Consider the following 21,084-nt stretch of genomic DNA (forward strand, 5'->3'; position numbering starts at 1 on the left):
GTTAATTGAAGACATGAAAAAAACAGTGTACTTTAAAACTAGCTTCTCTTTTGCACTTAAAACAATCCACACCAATAGGAAAAATTTGTACCTGTAGCAATGTAATGAACAAAATGCACCTCAGTGTCAAAAATTGCTTACTGTGCAATATGGAAGAACTTGTCTCATGTTTCCCTTAAATATGGCAGAACTTAGTTCATGCTTCCCTTAATTTTTTCAATTATTTCTCCTGGTCATCCTGTTCCATCAGTGAATAGTATGTTGCTTATACTGGTGTGCACCCCACAGGATACTAAAGCATTTTACTACTGCACTGCCTGAAAGATATGGAATAGTTCAGAGCAGACTTGTTTATCCTCTAAAATACTGTACCACAATATCTGAAGGTAATCAGAAATACTGTCAAGAAAGGGTAACAGATTTCCCTGTTTAATTATGTGTATCCAAATCATTATTTGAGTACAAAAAGGACTTCTTTGCATTGTAGTATACAAGGCCCCAATTAATTAGCTTTTGCACGTATTGCTTTTTGTCTGATAAAAAGAAAAGTACTTCTTTCCCCCCTAAAATCTAACCCCTCATAACCAGCCATGAGCCTGATCTATATCCTTATCCTTAATCATTATCCTTTCATAAAGCGATGCAGTATTATTTTACATGAATTTATAATGCTTTCCATTGCTAGGCATATCTAATTCATGAGTTTGGTCATATTTCAGATTTTACTTTCCCTCATCACATCTCTGTCACTAGGCAGAAGGAATTCAAAAGAAGATTTACTACTCCAAACATATTCTTTATCATCTTACAGATTCATTATTTTAACAGTCCTTGGTCTTGATCTTTAAAGCGGAAGCTGTGCTTGTGTACTCATTTACTTTTCAAGGATTTTGCCTAACTGAAATATCTCTCTTTTTATAAAATACAAAAAAATGTTATTTAAAGAGACAGATGCGCAATAATGACTGGAGAAAAGCATTATACGTACATTGATTACCTAACACCATGGGCTGTTAGCAAGTCTGAGAATATCGCTTGATGAGTCTAACATTACTTTTGAACAAATGTTAGAATCATTTGAAACGAAGGTCATTCGCTACAGGAAGACCTACATTGAAAACAAATATTTCAATGACTGCATAAAATTAAAATTAGTCCCTAAGGGGTTGAGAACCTGGAAATTTCTGAACAGTTTAACCCGGGACTCCCCCATGAATAGTGAACTTCTTGGACTGTTCAACAAGTAGGGATTTGAATTAATGGAAACTATGATCATGCACAACTTGAGGAAATGGATGTTTTAATGAAAGATATTCTTGATCTGGAGAAACAAATCAAGAAGGATGTTTGATTTTCACATTGTGGGGACAAATTCAACCAGATTTTGGTTAAAGCAACCCGGAATTTGATAAAGAAAAAAGTGTGTGTGGGGGGGCGCTCATTGAAGAATTGCACTGTGTTTAATTTTTCACAGTATGTCTTTCTAAGTAACAATTGATTAATTGGTCAGGTGGTGTGTTTTGTAACTATTTAAATTACCTTTCTGTATGCTTGAGTAGATTCTGGTGAAGTCTTTAGCTATAAGCTGACAGAAGCAATTAATCTACTGGTGAATAAAAGGGAGAATTTTATTTTGGTGTGGACCTGCTGTGTACACTTGGACTGTTTCATTTTTATCTGGTTTTGTGTTTGATCCCTGGTTATACAGTAGGGAAATTCCAAAACTCACCTAATGTTTTCTGTAGAAACTCCATGCAATCCTTTACATCTCAGGCAAATGTGACTTTGGTTTTAATAGATTCATAGTTTCATATGTTCTTACTGAGCAGGTGACCATATAGTCTAGCTATGCAAGTCAGAGAGCTTAGTGAGTATGTTTGCCACACCACTCAATGAGGACCCCACTGTTTATCCAAGGAGTAAATTTGTGGGTGTCCATTGAGTTTCCAAAGCAGAACTTAAACGCGGCCAGTGTATTAAATTCTGTGAATTGCAAGGGTAGCTAGTTGTATGGGCACAGGATTCTTTGGATGAAGAACCTATCTCTCAAAGATAAACTGTTTATGTTTAGCTTCTGTATCTGTCCTTTCATTTCTTTTGTTCTTTTATGCATCCTTGAAGGCCTCTAACACCATTCCTGACAGTTTTGTCTGTCTTGTTGTAGTAGTATTCTCTTGTTTTCCCAAGTGTCTTTCCTGCTTCAGTTTGCCTTAGCTGGTCTTGCTGTTAGCCTTTGTGCTTTTGTGTTTCAGTATAATTTCTGAAATAAGCACTGAATATGATCATATGGTCATAGGAGTTACAAGGCAACTGAGCCAAGTGGCCATTCCCACCTTGCCAATACCCACCCACAGGCCTTACCTCCCTTTGCAATGAGAGACAGGCCAGTCATACTACAGGTGAATTTATGAATATCCATGCAGTAGTCTAGCTCCTTTATGGAAGCAGATAATGTGTTACACTGCTTAATTTGGAGAGGAAGTTTCTTCCAAAGAATGGGTAGGCACTGTGTACAAAATCTATCCTTCCACCTTGAATCTGTGGGAGCAGGTTTAGATCTCTGCCCATGTGTTAGTAGGACTGTTTGATTTATGAAGGTATATGAGTTATTGGACAACTGGATCCCTTATGGCCATATACATGAGGCACAGGTCACCCCTAAGGAGTCAGAATGATACTGAATAAAGAGTTATAGCTTCTAGTCTTTTCTGGTAGCTCAGGTCTTTTAAGCCCTTAATCATTTTAGTTAGAAACCTTTAGGGTTGTTACAATTACCTGATATGCTTTGCAAGGTATGTCCCAAAGGAGACATTATTGGCCTAAACAGTGTGGAATACAAGGAGGTGCAGACTTCCTTGACTTAGAGGAAATATATTTTGTTATGAGCTGTGCAATGTAGAAGGACTTTCTAAATATCTTTTGCTATGACCTGTGCAAGGTAGAAGTATTTTCTAACCACAGTTTTAAAATGGTGATCAAACATGAGGAAGCTATTTACCCAAGTACCCAGGTCTCTTCAAAGATAGGCTCTAGCTAGTGGTTGCTTACCAAAGGCAAAGATGTTGAACTTTTTTGCATTCAATTTGAATCCATTTTTCATATGCCACTTACTGACAAGTGTAAGCTCCTATTGGAGTGCCTGTATGTCAGAGGGAGACATGATGATAACTCTCAGCTTACAGTCATCCACGTGTTTTGTTTACCACAGATCTTTATTTGATATATGGGGATCCAAGAAGTAAATAATGAATAGTGGAGGTCCCAGCACAGATCCCTGAAGGACTACACTGATAACCTTCATGTTATAAGAAGACACAGACCCCTTACCCTGAATATAGATTGGTTCCAAATCCAGTTTGCTCTTCATCTAACTATATACAGGTCAGTTTAGACCTCATTTAGTTTGTTTATTATGCTTGCATCTGGTACAGTATCAAATACCTTGGCAAAGTCACAGAGAGCTAGGCCATAATTGATGACTTGAGTCACACACTCTTAAAAAGTTGAATAGATTCATCAAACAGGATCTGCCCTTAACAAGTCCAGACTGCTGAGGATCAAGTCTAATAAGATTTTTGACATTAATTTAGCAGGTTATTTATGATACATTCCATGACTTTGTATATAGGACTCATCAGACTGATGGGTCCATAATTTCTGGGGTCAGTGGTCAGGTTAGCCTTATGGAGTGGCATCACAACGGCTATACACCACACCTGTGGGTCGCAGACTTTAGGTAAGATTAGGTTAAAGACATTAAGAAGTGGGTCTGTCGGTGCTTGTTTGGAGCCATTTATTAGGTAGCCAGGTATGTTATCAGGCCCCATGTTTGTTGTATTTTTTTTTTTTGTTTTGGAGATGGCTTTCAATGCATTTCTTTGGCGATTGTTAGTGATTAGAGTTCCTCTAGGATATGTGGGCTTGGAATGGCTGTCTCTAGGGTGAGGGTGGCAGTACTTTTTTTGGTAGTATGCTGGTGATATCCACTGGATCAGAGCAGGTAGTACTATTTTGAATATATTCTGAGCAGTGTTTAGTGCTAGTCTTTATTTTCCTGAAATAACTAAAGAATGATTTGTGGTTATTCTTAGCTTACATAGCTAGTCCGAGATCATGGAATACATTTGTTTCCTGATGGTATTTTTTAGTTTCTTAGCTATTTTCTGATGTCTGTCTTAATTTGAGAGTCATTCGTTTTACTGTATATGTTAATGAGTTTCTTTCTTTCTTTTACTGCATAGTTTTTGTTAATGCTTGTCGACCACTATGACGGTTTGTTTTCTTGTCTTCCTTTTTGCTTGGATCTAGGCAGGATTCCCATATTAATGTATTTGTCTAGGTGTGAGGAGTATTTGTCAGTATAATTCTTTGGAGCATCAATATTTTGGGTAGTAAGGCTACGCTCAAGTTTGGAGATCTCATCATAGAATGTCAGGAGATCTGTATATTTGAAGTCCTTGAATTTCATGGTGTTTACATCTGTGTGTCAGGAGAGTTTGATGGATAATGTTACTAGCCTGTGATTGCATTTAACCAGTGAAAGGGACTCCAAATTTGTGAGGACAAGGTTGAGATTATTCTGTCCTCTGTTAGAATCCTTACCAATTTGATTCAGGGAGTTCTTTATGCACTCTAAGAATTTTTGTGCATATCCAAGAAAATTGCTGGCATAGGTACCCTAGTTTATAATTGTATAGGTAGTCTCCCAGGATAATAGACTGCTTGTTAATAAGGACTTCGCTAAGGATGTTTAGGAATGCTTTATGGCTTTCTGGTGACCTGCACTGGGGTCCTGTAACATACAGTGATCTAATAGTTGATTTTGTTTAGTGTAATTTGAATCTGTACAGATTGTGCTTATAGGAATCTAGGTAGTGTGGTCTCTAACAACTATTGATATGCTGCCACAGTTTCCACCAGGTCTAAATGAGTGATAAGCACAAAAAGTAAGGAATGAAGGGGTGAAGGTGTGCTGTCTGAGCACTTAAACTAGATTTCTGTAACAACACTCACAGCTGGATGTCTTCAAAATGCAGGAGGGCCTCTGGATCTGGCAATTTCTTGTTTAGATTTGTGGAAATTGTGTACAACTCCCTTAAGGTGATCCATTAGTTGGCTTCTTTTGGTAATGAGCTTGGAAGGTCCATTGGCTGGACCCTTCCTAAAAAAGGTGCAATAGAGGACAGCAAAAGCTTTCACAAGTATGTGGAAGCATTGGAATGAGGGGTACAATCCATCCCTGTTGAAGCATGGTTATCAAACATCTTTCCTTATGTGGCATATTCTGGATCCCCTAGAATGGCACCAGCTAATGATCTTTTCCTTATACTTTGTAATCATTCTTGATGATGTATGGATTCCACTCAATACCAGAGTCTTTGCTGCATTTGTGACATGCATGGAGACCTCTCGCATGTCTCTCTGCTTATCCCTCTGCATTTTGCACAACAGATGGTTTACCCCAACATGGACCATCACCATGTCATAATATTTGTCTGGTTTAAGAGCCAACATAGTCCTTCAGCTGTCAGATATCTTGTCTCCTGAAAGACAGCTGTCTGTCACCCTGCTTATAGCCTCTCTCATGACAATCAGTGTGCATAACTGTGATGGTCACCAATCACTATTACATTTCTATTTGTGATTGTAGGTTGCTTTGGTGTACTGGATTTGGGATAATCTGTTCTATGCTGACCTTCAACAGTGTTTCTGCCAGGCAATGTTTGATTTATGCTGGGCACTGCTTTTAATGCGCCTTTGAGGCTTAGGCAAGGATTTTTAACTGCTTCAGCACACAATCCTTTTGTATGGTTATGTGTGTGGTTTAGTGATGATGATGCTCACAGTACGTACTTGGCTGACAGTGAAACCTCCAAAGAAGTCAAGTATTTGCATCCCGTACAAATAGAATGTGTTGATCTAAGCAATAGACCATTATCTGTGAACATCAGACAGTTGTTACATTGCCTGAGTATACCAAGTGCTATCAGGCTGGAATGTAGCTGTGGGTGGGCTGTAGTACTAAGATAATGATTTTTTTTCTGTTTTTATATATTTTTTTTTCATTTGCTCGAAAATCAAGATGCAAAGTAGATGATGGTTATGATGAAGGACAGAAGCACAGCTGGTTTAACCAGCAGCCTGGACTGGAACTATGAACAAGTGCCCCCCCTCCCCACTTTCTTCATGTGAAAAGCAAAAATAAATACATAAATAAAGCACTTTCCTGTAATAAACCAATATATGTAAGTGATCGACTTATTACAATTAAGTATTCAACTACCCCCCCCCCCCCAGCTCTTAAAACATACATTCCTTCTACTGGCACACTAACCAGGTGGCCAGCTGCATGACATGCCCCTTGTCCATCCTACTCCAGACATTCAGGTCCATACCTCTCAACTCAAAGAAGAGTAAAATCCCCCTCAACTAACAGTGTTCCCATGTAAATGTCCAAGAAAATACAGAAAAAAACAGGAATCACTAAAACCTGGCAGAATTTAAAGCAAATAACACAAAAGTAAAATTGAGGTAAGTACTTTTGCAATAACAATCACTTCATCAGATCATCATAAAACATTCTTGAACAGCACGCATATTTAAAAGCCTAAGAATTAATTATTTAAAGAAACTGTCCTGTGAAAACAACGTCCTCCTTGCTAACAACCTATCTTGTTACGATATAAAATTAAAACCAATCAAAGAAGTGATAGTGACACCTCGTTCAACCTAATGCACCAGCTCTGAACAGGACCTAAAACCATATAGCCAAGCAGAGGGAAGTACTTAATCGACCAATGGCCAGTGCAAATAAGGCACACACCCTCATTAAAACCAGTTCCATTTGACTTGTGCATCAATGTTGGAAAAAGAACCTATGACTAGGGAACCAACCAGCATATACTACAAAGTATTCAAATGGCCAATGAGAAACCTAACCTAGGAGAGTCACTCAATCTGTCACAGGCTTATGCTGATAAAATGCATACTCTTAATAAGCCAATCACATCAAACTTAAAAATTTGTACTGGAAAAATTCATTCAAAAGATCATTAAAAGAAACTGTCCTATTATTTAGCATCTACCCAGTTGACAACCTATCTTGCATTGGGGAGGATCTACTAATAATCAGTACAAAGAAAGCACACACCCTCATTAGAAACCGAACACTAAAGGCTTGGCCATAATGCTGGAAAAGAAAGCCTATAACTAAACAACCAGCCAACATATACTACACAATATTCATGTGCCCAATACAAAAACAACCAAAGGGTGTCACTTGATCTGCAAAAGGCTAAAACAAACAAAACATACACCCTTATTAAAGATCAATTGCATCAGACTTAAGCATTAACACTGGAGAAAAGAAGCTGTAACAGCGAGTTCAACCAGTTTAAACTGCCAAATATTCAGTAGCCAATAGAAAACAACTTCCACACCCCACATAAAAAGCAAATCATAACTAAGACAAAACATCCAAAAACTAAAGGGATGGAGACCCTCCCCATTAAAAACGATGATCAGTAGCTGGAAACACATCTCCAAGCGACATATAATACAATATATATAGATCGTAAGCTGCAGATCAGACAGCCTACATTCAGACAGATGAGAATGCCCAAGCAAAGTGAGTCACTCAATCTACAGAAGGCTAATGCAAGCAAAATACTCACCCTTATTAAAAATCCAATACATTAGACTTAAATATTAATGCTGGAGAAAAAAGGCTGAAGCTACACAGTGAACCTGCATAAACTACAAAACATTCAATGGCCAATAGAGAACTGCAATTCAATCAATAGCCAATGGAAAACAACTTCCACACCCCTCATAAAGGGCTAGTCATAACTAAGACAAAACATTAAAAAAAAAGTCAAAGTGATGGAAACACAGCCCATTCAAATCAATGATCAATAGGTGGAAAAACATCTCCAAGTGACAAATTATACAGAATATAGATTTTAAGCTACAAATCAGACAGCCTACATTCAGGCAAATAAGAACACCCAAGCTAGGAGGAGTTGGTCAGTCTACAGAGGGCTAATGCAAGCAAAACACACACCCTTATTAAAAATCTAACACATCAGACTTGAACATTAACGGTGGAGAAAAGAAGTTGTAGCTACAAGGTCAGCCTGTGTAAACTGCAAAATGTTCAACAGGCAATAGAGAACATCTTCCACACCCCCATAAAGAGCCAATCATATCCAAAACAAGACATTCAGGAACCAGTCTGGGGAATGGAGGCTCTCCCCATTCAAATTGATAGTCAGTAGCTGGAAATGCATTCCCAAGTGACACATAATATAGACTATAGATCATAAAATAGGTTGTCTGCAAGACACATAGCCTATAGTCAAACAGATGAAAATGCCCACCTTAAAATTATGAAGCGCATAAAAATGCCAGTGGTTAAAAACCTATCTATACAAATTGCGGGACTTTAGCATGGGTTTCAGGGGAATCTTCTTTTTTAACCCTGATCCCCTATCCTCCCGAAGTCTAATGATCCAACTCAATTCCACCTTTTCAGTGGAGTTGCAAAAATCACCATGGATCTCATTCAAGTTTTTCTAAAACCAAGGTCTTGAATTTGTGTGTAGAACCACATTAAATTACATGTTTAGCTAACGCGTTAGAGTCATCATGTATACATATCCTATAGAAATGCTGTCTAATCCTTTCCATGAATGTCCTGTTTGTTTTACCAACACAGAATGATCTGCAGACCACACAGTAAGCTGAATAAACAATATTTCTAGTCTGACAGTCTGCTGACACATCAAACTCAAACCTAATATTAGTGTCAGGGTGAACAAATACCCCACTTGTTTCGACAAAAGAGCAAAAATTGCATCTTTGACAGCCCCTAGTGCCTATCTGTATTTCCACTGAATCTTGATTAGAGCCCCTTTTATTGTAACAAACAAGTCTTTTCAGGGACTTCCTGTTTTTAAACCTGAAATGTGGCTCAACCCCAACAACCTGTTTAATCTTATCATCAGTTAATAAAATGGACCAGTGTTTCCTAATAACCTCAGTGACCAATCTAACCTCACTACTATAAAATAAAGAAAGAGGGGGGTGTTCACCATTACAGTTAACATGGACAGATTCAGATTCTACAGGTTCAGAACAATAGGGTTTAGTCCTACTTTTTCATAACTCTCCCAGATCATGCTTTTTGTATTTCAACACTCACCAACTATAATTGGAGGCAATTAAGGTCTCTTCTAAAATCAAATTTGCTCTTATTCAACCTAGAAACATCCATGCCCTGACCCTTCAAAACATTGTTAAAGATGTGTGTTCCTCCTACAAGGCTTCCTAAAGAGACCGGTGGAAAAGGACATATCAGGTGACCTATTAGCCCTTATGTCCAAAAACTCAATGCTATTTTATGAATAATTCATCGTAAACTTTAAGAATGATGTGGTAGTATGTAAAAATGCCACAAAATCCATCAAGATCTCAATAGAGCCACCCCTGATCAAATATACATCGTTCACATACCAATGACAAAACTTAACTTGTGGCTGGAACCAATTAGAGGTAAGCACAGAACTGCTTTCCCATTGAGCCAGAACCATATTGGTGTAGTATTGGCACAAGTCCATACCTATGCTGGTCCTTTGTAGCTAATACACTTGATCAAACAGGAACACATTATTTTCTAGGACAATTTCAATGAAAAGACAAGTCAAATCAATATGCTTAACATCCATTTAACTGTGTGTCATTAAAAACATCCTAACCAACTCTAGTCCCTCTGTATTGGGGATGATGGTAAATAGAGATGTAACATTGAACGTGACAATTAAACAATGAAGAGATAGAGTATGGCCATCCACAAACTGATACAGATCATTTAGAAACTGATTAGACTCTTTAAGAGCAGTATGGCACAGATCAAGTACCCTCCTTAACTGCTTGTCCACATAAATAGAAGAGGGTTCAGTCAGTCAATCCTTCCCTGACACAATAGGTCTGAAGGGTGGGCATTCAGGGGGCTTATGAATTTTAGGAAGGCCCTGGAAATGGGTAATAATGGATGTTCCACTGTTAAATAGAGTTCTAAAGTAATAATTCCACTCAACAGACAATCCTGGGTGGCTGTGCATACAAAATAGCTCATACTCTCAATTTCATATGTGAACCTGTCTGACAGCATATTGCTCAGACATGTAGCATAGAAAGCATAGTCCATAACAACTTTAGAACCCCCCCCCCTTATCTGCTGACTTAATGACAATATCTGTATCATTCTGTGACTAGCAAAGGGCTATACGTTCCTCTTTAGTAAGGTTGTAAAAGGTGGAACTACACATATTAGATCTCAAACAGGTCATTTTCACATAACTTTCCAAACACTTCTAAAGTCATTTGTAAGGGAGGTACAAAGCTACTAGGTTTTCTAAAAAAATCCACACTATTATTTTCACTAAACATAGTTCTTAGCATCACATTTCTGATAAACAGTCTTAAATAAGTAATGGTGTCCACAAGGTCTGTCCATTAACTAGGTGTAAAAGACAGACCCTTACTCAAAACAGATTTGGGGTCTGTCAAGGTCTTTCTAGAAGTGTTCCAAATTAAGGACGCCTGATAATTTTCCACATCCGCTTGATTGTCTTGTGATGGCCTGCTTCCAAAGAATCTTTCTTTTTCTACCTCCCCTGCTCACTGAGTATTTCTTCACTCTGCTGGATCCCTGGAGTATGGGTAGTGGAAATGATGGAAAAACCTGACTGACAGTGGTAGAGGAGGTCTTTCTTCTAACATCAGTTGTAGTAGAGGTAGATGGTATGTCTGAATGTAACTCAGTCAAAGGATCGGTATTGGCTACAGGCAAATCCACCTCATTGAGAATGGAGGTTTGAATTGGTTTAGCTGCAGGCATGCTGATGACTGCGTCCTGTTTCACAGTGTTAGTATCACCTCTCTCAGCCCTCAGCTAAAAAAAACACGTGACCACTTTTACAATCATGGATATCTCTACTCAGCTTTTTCTTCTTCTGTCCTAACAACAGGGCAACACCATCAAGCATCTCATTAAGGGAAGTCTCAAAACTTTAACGGGGACAGCTGTGCTAAAGAGAATTTGTTGCAGTTTGACTTCTTCCAAGAACTTCAATTCAACAGGTTTGAAAAAAATCAGCCAACAGTCTGATGTAATTCAGGCTTACCTCCAAATTGAGCTTGTGCCATTTAACAAGGAGTTCAGGATATTACTGTCCATAGGTGGGCATCTTAAGAACTCTCAAGCCTCTTGGCACTACTTTGAAATTAAGGCAAGCCTCCATGTGTAAACATAACTGGAGGCATTTCAAATGATAAAGATTATTTTCAAAGTCTCTCATGCCCATCTTCAGGGTCACCATATCAGTACTATTCTCCTTAGGCCATGGTTCGATCAACAAGTTCATATATACCAACAAATCACTTCCATCCATTGTGACCACCTTAAAGAAATGGTCAAGATTCTTCACCACGGAAGACGGTCCTGGATTAAAATCCATCTCAATGTCAGCAAGCAAAATTAAATCAGAGTAAAATTTCCATCAAGAACTAATGGTGTTCCCATGTAAGCATCCAACAAAATACAGAAAAAAATCAGGAATCACCAAAATACGGCGCAATTAAAGCAAATAACATTTATTACAATAAATAAAACAAATAAAATTGAGGTATGTGCTTTCTCAATGACAGTCGTTTCATCAGACCATCAGAAAACATTCTTGAACAGCACACCTATTTAAAAAGCTAGCAATTAATCATTAAAATAAACCATCCAGTCAAATCAACTTCCTCCTTACTAATGACATATCTTGTTATGAAGTAAAATTAAAATTAATCAAAGAGGCAATAGTGGCACCTCATTCAACCTAAAGCACCAGCACTGAATGGGACCTGAAACCATATAGCCAATGATCAGGGAAGTGCTCAATCGAACAGTCACCAGTGCAAAATAAGGCACACACCATCATTATGAACCAATCACCTTTGACTTATGCATCAGTGCTGGAAAAACAATTTATGACGAGGGAATCAACTAGTGTATATTACAAAGTATTCAAATGGCTGATGAGAAAACTAAAAAATGAGTCATTTGATCTGTCACAGGCTGATGCCGATAAAATGCATACTCTTAATAAAGCCAATCACTTCAAACTTAAAAATTTTTACAGGAAAAAAAATAATTCAAAAGATCATTAAAAGAAACTGCCCTGTCTGTATAGCATAACATAAACTGTCCAGATTATTGGCTCATATTTTTACTACGTTCCTCATAAAATTTGTTTTCTTTTGACAAATTACTGGGATTATCCGAGGACTGAAGTCACTAAATAATGACATACATATGAGTTTCATACTTAAAATCCTTCATAAAATGTATGTTAAAACAAACTCTGTTACTCTAGCAACTTTCTAAATTATTAAGAGCAATATTTAAAACATGTCCTTATTTTTGAGCCTTTGTCCCCTATTTTGTTGGGTTTTGTCCAGATTTCTTGCATTAAGACTTTGAGAGGCATGTTCACATCCCATTTCTGTGCTTAACCCCAACCCTCCTTTAATGTATTTTTATTAAAAATAAATTTTTTCTTTTAAACTGTAGCAAACTGTTTGCTACCAGTGTAGCAAACTGTTGCTACAGTTTATACCCTGAATGCATAGAACACTACAGCGCTCATGTTTTAGTTAAAAAAAATCATTATTTCTTTTTAAACTGTAGCAAAATGCTTGCTACAAATGTAGCAAACAGTTGCTACAGTTTATAGCCTGCCTGCAAGGAACACTATGGTGCTAATATTTTAGTTTTACAAATAATTATTCTATCTAAACTGTAGAAAACTGCTTATTATAAATGCAGCAAACAGCTGCTACACTTTATTCCCTGCTTGAATGGAGTGCTACAGCACTCAAGTTTTAGTTTAAAAGTAAAAAAATCTATATATGTATTTTTTAACTGTAGCTGCTACAGTTTAGAACACACACAGAGTACACACAGTGCCCAGGTTTGACTGCAAATGCAATACCAGCTGAATTAAAGATCAATAGGGATTGGCTGATCTCACTCCCAACACTTTATGCCCAGGCAGTTACCCCTCTCACTTCAACCTTGCTAAGCTACTGGTGAAGGAATTGGGATGATACCTCTCAGCTGACCAGAATTTAGCAGATTGTTCCCTCATATTCTTGGTCTATCCTCAACAAAATGTCCACTATTACAAAATATGCTATTCTTCGAAAGTTGTTATAATAGCAAATATTGCATGATAATATAACATATGCTATTCTAACAATTTCTAAGTTTGTAACAGCAATATTTAAAATCTGTCCATGGTTTTGGGCCTTTGCCTTCCCGATATTTTTGCATTTGTTAGAATCCTCATGCATAGAAGTTAAGAGGTATAACTGGGATTTGTACATGGGGCAAAACTAGTAATACCAGTTGCAACAGATGCTCACAGTGATATGGGGCATGAATTTTAGGGCACAGCCTGAAGGCTTCCTAGAAACTGATAGCGCAACCATTTTACAGTGCCAGCAGAATGTTTGCACATGTGGCTCTGTAGCTTTAGAGCAATAGGTCAGGTCCGTAACAATCAAATTATATATCCAGTGCTATAACGCAAAAGAACTTTCATAGAGCATTTAAAATTATACCTTGAGTGCTGAATCATCGATTTTCATGGCACTTCTAGGGAATTGCCCATACCTTCACTTATAAAATGACTTAGGGGAGTTATATAGTAACTGAGAGGTATATTGACAGGGGCCTATACATATATATATATATATATATATATATATATATATATATATATATATATATATATATATTGGTCTACTTCAGTGGACTGACCGCTCACTTACCCGACAACCAGTTACCGAAGATGACAAGACTGACATCCGGAAGACCAACATTTCACATGAGGTAAGTAACCACTTGGCTATCCTGTTGAACTTTGCCCCTTACCCCTGCAGTAGTGCATCCTCAGAGTTGGTAAATTTAGTTAGAGGGGTGTGGGTTGGCTTTAGTTTTACTTACTTTAGTTAATTTTATCGGGATGGCCAAGTGGCTGCTTACTTCACGTGAAACGTCGGTCTTCCAGATGTCTTTCTTGTCGCCTTGGGCAACTGGGTGTCAGGTGAGTGGTTGGTCTGCTGAAGTAGACCCTATATATATATATATATATATATATATATATATATATATATATATGTATATGTATATGTATATATATATATGTGTGTGTGTGTGTGTGTGTGTGTGTGTGTGGTGTGGTGTGTGTGTGTGTGTGTGGTCTTTTGCTCTTCTATGAAATAGAAACAATCATCTATATACCTACAATAAGAGATTATTTTGAAACCATTTCATTGATATGGAGATGTTTTATATATATACATACATATATATATATATATATATATATATATATATATATATATATATATATATATATATATAAATCTCCATATCAATGAAATGGTTTCAAAATAATCTGTTATTGTAGGTATATAGATGATTTTTTTTATTTCTTAGAAGAGCAAAAGACCAGGACATGATTGATATGTTTTTTAATATATGCAGAACATCAGATTTGGATTTAAGTTTGTTAATCAAAGGGATAAAAAGCAAATCTTATTTCTGGACATTGTTCTTTATGAGGATGAATTAAATAACCTATCATGTTGCATGATACAGACATTATGTTTTTTATTTTTTTTATTTTTCAGTTTCTGAGTGAAGGTTATGCAGCACATCTAGCTAACCTAGAATTCCAGCATCATTCACGTCTTAAGAAGACAAACACTCGTATGATTCTGCGGAAAGGAAGTTTTGGACTACATGCCCAGCCTGAATTTTTAAGAAAAAGGACTCATTTACGTAGGACAATGTCTGTACAGCAACCTGATCCTCCCTCTACAAACCCTAAACCAGAACGCGCTCAGAGTCAGCCTGAATCAGACAAAGACCATGAGAGGCATTTAGTACCAATGGCATGGGTTCGAGGAGGTCATAAATCAGATTCACCATCTTAAGACATTGGTAATTTTCAGTATCAAATGTTCACATCAGTCTGTGGGTTGGCCTTTGAGGTGGTACTGGGACCAGCATCAGAATAAAGGCCAGAGATATGTGTCCATACCAGCTTTAACCAATCCAAAACTGAGGGACTACTAAGACAGCCTACTGTTACATAATTCCCAATCCTTTTTTTGGGGAGAATCACAAATATTCAGCTTCCACGTGGTAAGAAATATTAATATTGCTCAAGATAAAGTCTTTGTCACGTCTGTCAAAGGTGGGATATAATCTATGGTTTGGCAAATGTTTCCACAGTTCCTAGTTAGGTTCTCAGAATGTTTATCCTAAATATATATTTGCAGTAATAATAGCATAGATTTTCATTTTGCATTTTATTAGACTGTTTAAGTCCTTTTCAGCATTAAAATGTGAAGCACTTAAAGTAACATTTAGAAAAATACATGAAATGTATGGGTCTAAGACATACCGGAATGGAAACTTTGCCAGGAAATGTATGACATGCTAATGGTAATAATGTATCAGCGTAGGTCATACTTTTCCTGAAAACCTAAAAGGCTCAAGAGTTACACCCACAATTGATGAAGGATATTGTTCAACAAGGAGTGGATTACAGAAGTTGATCAGTTGATAGAATGAAAGCTTGCAGAGACTGCTGCTTACTTTACTCTGACCATGGAAACTCAGTTGACTCTCAGATATAACAAATGCCATGCCACAGTGTTGGCATGTTCATCAATAACAACAAAATACTTCAATAACAAAAAAGTACTACAAGGAAGCAGCTACTCTGTTGCTCTCATTAAGGCTAGGAGAAACTGGAATGGGAATGGAATGTTTTATACCCAATAATGAAGCATCGTTGTTTACAGTTCATTGTCAGTTCTCTGAATTAAGGATAAACTATGGCTTTACAGTGTGCAGTCTTACAGTGTTTGATACGTTTGCAATCAAAATTTTGTTGCATATGATTACAGTGTTAAAAACTCTAAGCTCCAAGCTTTCATAACACAAAGCAGAACTTGAGTTTAGGGTTCTTTTGTTGTACTTGCACAGAGTGTCAGTTGACAGTGGTGTTATTTATATAATTTTGTATTCGATAATATACAGCTGAAGTCAAAGCTTAGATGAGCCTCTTTAGAATGTTACCGACTAATACTGGTAGCAGTAGTCACGCCTCTTCTGAAATCTTCAAAAGCTGCATCAGTATCTGAACTGTAAGAGAATGCCTCTGTCACTACAGTGCTGTTTTAGAACAACAGTCCACATTGGTACAACAGCCAAGTCATGGGCAATTATTTAGTACACATCCCTAATGGACAGATGGACAAGAAATACAAAATATAGTGTGAAGTGTTCATTTTCATTAGTTCTCATTATGGGTATCATATATGCAGTGTTACAGACCTTAAATGAGCTAAGATGAAAACCTGGTATGAGAAACTTTCAGCCTGTAAAAATTGTAAAAATGTGGTCTGTTTTGTCATCACATGAGCACTGATGGTGTAATATATGTTTCAGTACAGATTTTTGAAAAATATGTAGGTTAAATGTAAAGTCACCAGTGTAAGATCTTGAGCTGAGCGTTTAAGTGTTAATGAATATGTTTACCTTTTTTGATACTTTTTGTGACTGGGAGATACTGGGATGGCACATTTCAGTCTTAAACTTGGCACTGGTGATCTGTAAAAATATCACAGCAGATAATGATGGAACAAATTCAGTGATGCTGTCCACATTATACACAACTTGTGCACTGTAAAATGCAAGGAAAAGACCAGCATGGCACTAAAAGGCTAGTGTGCACTAGTGTTTCAAAAACCACGGTATTGTGCAACAATTAGGCAGCTGGTGTGTAGTTCATATACAAATGAGGAGCATTGCATGAATAAACTTGCTATTACTGCTGAGAGGCACGTATGCAGAGTAAGAAAGCTATCAGCTAAAATTGTGATATAACACAATTACAGATTTGCCATGACAAGAGAAAATCTACAGCTTTTGTAGATGTAGACTGTCATCATTAACAGAATCGATTCAAACCAAAACTAGTAAAATTAATAATGATTATGGATCTTGTACCAATTCTAAGTCACATTTATCTCCAAATGTAAGAAATTCCATAGCAGGCTGTTACATACTGCACATGTATCGATGTTAATGAGAGCATGATCCGTGTTTTATAAACATTAGAGTCATGAACTCTTTATTACTGATTTTTGGAAATAATATGTATATTCAGTCTTTCAGTGTAGAAATATAACTAAAACCTTAAACAGGATCATCTGAAGCCAATCTCCATCTAGTTTAAGTCCAATAAACCTTATCACCAAACCAAACACCAAGCCTATTTTTCAAAATCCCAAGACAATCAGAGGGTTTTATAAATGTTGGCATTTTATTTCACTGCCTAGCAGCTCAAACATTAAATGATTCAGATATATTGAACATATTAGTCTAGTTATAATATACAAGCAGGTTATTATTCCTGGTTGAAGTGGAAAGAGAGTTAAAAGTAATATCTAAGGTTATGATAATTAATCATCATGTAAGCTCTTATACACCAATATAAGGTCACCCAAAACTAGCTTTCAGTGAACAGACTAAAGATCTAGGTTTCTCCAATTTTCTTAACTCAAGGTCTTAAGCAAACAGATATACTTTGTAAATTAGTTTTGAACATGCTCAAGTCTTTTTTTTTATGCCACTCGTTATATGACCAGAATCCATCTCTATGTTTTCATTTGGATCTTATCACTGTCTTATACAAAGGAATAATACAGTCGAACATCTATAAGCAAATGAGAGTCCTTATTAAATCACAGCATTTTCTTAGCTGTTTATTTATATGTCTAGCTAAGCTAAAGTCTTCTGATATTATAATACCCAAATAAACATCATGATTATATTTAGAAGTTATCTGATTTCCTAAGGCACAGAGATATTCATTACTTGAATTTCCTATATGGACTACTGTACACATTTTACAATTAAAGGAGACCCTGTTTTCATTACTCCATCTAGAAAGCTGTTCCAGATGACTTTATACGAGTTTTTGATCAGAGCAGGAAGTTACTGCACTGGCTACCTTGAATTCATCAGCAAACTTCACTAACCTGCAGTCATTGTTGACTGGTAGAGTAGTCATGGCGATGCATGGCTCATATCTAGCACATAGCGTCAATCATCCCCGAGTTAGCAACCTTCAATTCTAAGTTGAGCAGCAAAAAAAAAAAGTCCATTCTCCAGCATGGTAACTCCATCTTTCTAAGGAGTTCCAGGTCCGATGTTTTGGGATCCACAGAAAAAACTGCACCCCCCACACCCTGCAACTTAAATATACTAACTCTGAGATCGCACTACAGTGAAGAGAACGGCAACGTTCCCGTTCTGCACTGTAGAGCAATCTCCGTTACCATTCTCTTCACTGTAGACTTATCTTGGCATTAGTATATTTACGTTGCAGGGGGTGTAGGGGGAAAAGGGAGGCTTCCCCCTGCAAAAGCATGTTTTTGATGTCTTCATTTTAATTTTGAGATTCCACAATCTCGAGGTTCTGAGTTTGATATATTGGACGTTGGGATTGTGGAATTTCGAAATTAAGAATTAAACTCATATCTATAGATATATATATATATATATATATATATATATATATATATGTGTGTGTGTATGTGTGTGTGTGTGTGAGTATATATATATATATATATATATATATATATATATATATATATATATATATATATATATATATACTTTTAAGTATCTGTGTTCAGCCTGAATCTGCCTCGAAACTGCAAAATATCTGGCATATAATTATTCCAAAAATGAACGTCGTTGTACTCCCCTTTTTGGTACCTTCATTCCATTATCTATTTTTGCTGTCTTATGTATGGAATCCTGAACTTTGACCACTGTCCCTTGAAATCTCTCTTTCTTTCAAGTCTACTTCCTGCCCACTCCTTAGCTGATTATTTTATCTGTTAGTAAACTCCTGTTTCACTTGTACATATATCTACTCATTGCTGTATTAGTATCACAGTGTTATTGCGTTGCCATTTTTTTTGAAAACTAATTAAGTCAAGTCTAATAAAGGGTGGTGCAGTGGTTAACATTGTTGCCTCACAGCAAGAGGTTCTTCAGTTCGATTCTTGGTTGGGGTGCCTTCTGTGTGTAGTATGCAAGTCCTCCCTGTGTTCATGGGGGTTTCGTCTGGGTACTCAGATTACCACCCACATTCCAAAGACATGCGTCTAGAGCATTTCTCCCCAGGCCTCCGCTGAATATAGACTCTGTTCTAGTCAGACTTTCCCAGTCAACAAATATTAAATAAATAAATAAATAAAATTTGGTCCATTTCCTCTACCTGCTCTAATAAATAGACGGAAGAACAAATGAATAATTGCAGTACACTTATGCACACATATACCATAATATCATATTTTCTTTTACAGAATCTCTATTTCCCATCTCCTCTCCTAAGATGCTTCTTTTCCAATTAAATACCTAGTCTTGTTTCCAGTACTATTTTTAATATCACGGGAAGGTTGCTATGAGGACTAACCCTTAGGCATTGGCCTTATATTATGGTTCATATACTGCATTGTGGTCAGATTTGCCAATCAATTAAAAAAAGTATAGTTACTAAATACAAGTGTTCAACATAGCTCATTTGTTTTGGCTCCATGCTGTTCGCCACACTCAGTAATAAAATAAAAAGTGATTTATCTGATTTAAGCATAACCCTTTAAGCATATAATGTCTTACTTCTCCAATCAGGAACAAACTATGTTAATATATTAAATCCTTTCAACATGGTTTTAATAATGTCATTAAGATTGCTCCACAAATAAATGGCTCCCTGCTGAATGCTGAGACTCATTTTGCAGTGCCCCAAAACAGAGGTTGGAAAAAAAAAAACAGAAAATGCAGGATATGAACAATTATTGATCAAAGCTCTTCTCCTTTAAACTTGTTTTCCCTGCATCTCATGGGCTGTACAATGAAAATCAGCCCAAGGCCCATTTTAGTCTTAAAAGCACATATCCTCTTGTTTCCAAGCAGGTAATGCAAGGTAGACCTGGGAAGAATTTGTAGCTACCAATCCAGTTATCAAGATTCACCTTAAAGGTAGCAAGAATTAGTATGAATATATAATTTATTCTGGAAAGGATGTATGCTCTGGATGCACTGGGAGATGATTCTATCATATCAGCATCTTCTGTTTATCTGCATATGAGGCTTTAATTCCTTAGTTATAGTGTTTGCTGTGCTGCAACTTTTGGGATCCCTCAACCACTGCTGTAGGTTGAATCCCTGACATTACTGGTCATGTCTAATGTTTTGCTTCTCAGTATAACATTGGAGATAGTGTTGTTGTAGATCCTGGCTCCTAGTGTAGTGACCGCAGGACTGTTTTGAAAATGTTGGCCTTCTAGGCATTAATCCTGGAATCTTTTCCATAATGCATGCTAGGACAGAGATCCAAACTGTGTGATTAACAGGAAAGAACTGAGATGTACAGAGCCTGGGCACATCCTTCCAGCCTATTGTGTGACACCAGGAAGTTCAATAGCAGAAGTCACATGTTTTCATGCATTTGCAATGAGGCAGAAACATACTGCCAAGGTGGGATAGAAGAAGGCTAACCTGTTTAGTAATTCATTGCAGAAAGACCACAAAGTGAGACCTTCTTCTGCTTCCCTCATTCTTGTTTGCATTTTACAGGTGCAAATATATGACACCTTAGCACACATCCAACAGAAAATGTGCAACCATACTGACATTTTCTAGATAATTTCTGATTAGCAGTTCTAAAAAGTGATGTACTGAAAAAAAGTCCTTATTTCCTCTTAACTGTACACCCAGTCAGACCAGTATACATTTTGTATACCTTTGTGTGTGTCTGTACAACCTACATGTCATCATAAAATTTACAATATTTCAAGAATCACCTTGTATTTTCATACTCCATAAATTGATTTTCTGTGTCAGAGATAATGTATATACTGTACATGTCCGTTAAGTTT

General features: G+C 36.9%; 1 protein-coding gene across 1 annotated transcript in view; it reads left to right on the top strand.

Annotated features, from left to right (window-relative positions):
• Positions 1 to 18,422, top strand: part of PITPNM3 (PITPNM family member 3) — a 1,300,985-nt gene extending 1,282,563 nt beyond the window's left edge. The window contains exon 20 of the mRNA XM_044054869.1: positions 14,746 to 18,422. Coding sequence (XP_043910804.1) covers positions 14,746 to 15,051 — 306 coding nt within the window. The 3' untranslated portion in view covers positions 15,052 to 18,422. The remainder of the gene's footprint in view (positions 1 to 14,745) is intronic.
• Positions 18,423 to 21,084: the final 2,662 nt, after the last annotated feature.

This window comes from Protopterus annectens, chromosome 13.part0, assembly GCF_019279795.1.
Source record: "Protopterus annectens isolate FY-2018-M chromosome 13.part0, PAN1.0, whole genome shotgun sequence".
NCBI lineage: Eukaryota > Metazoa > Chordata > Ceratodontiformes > Protopteridae > Protopterus > Protopterus annectens.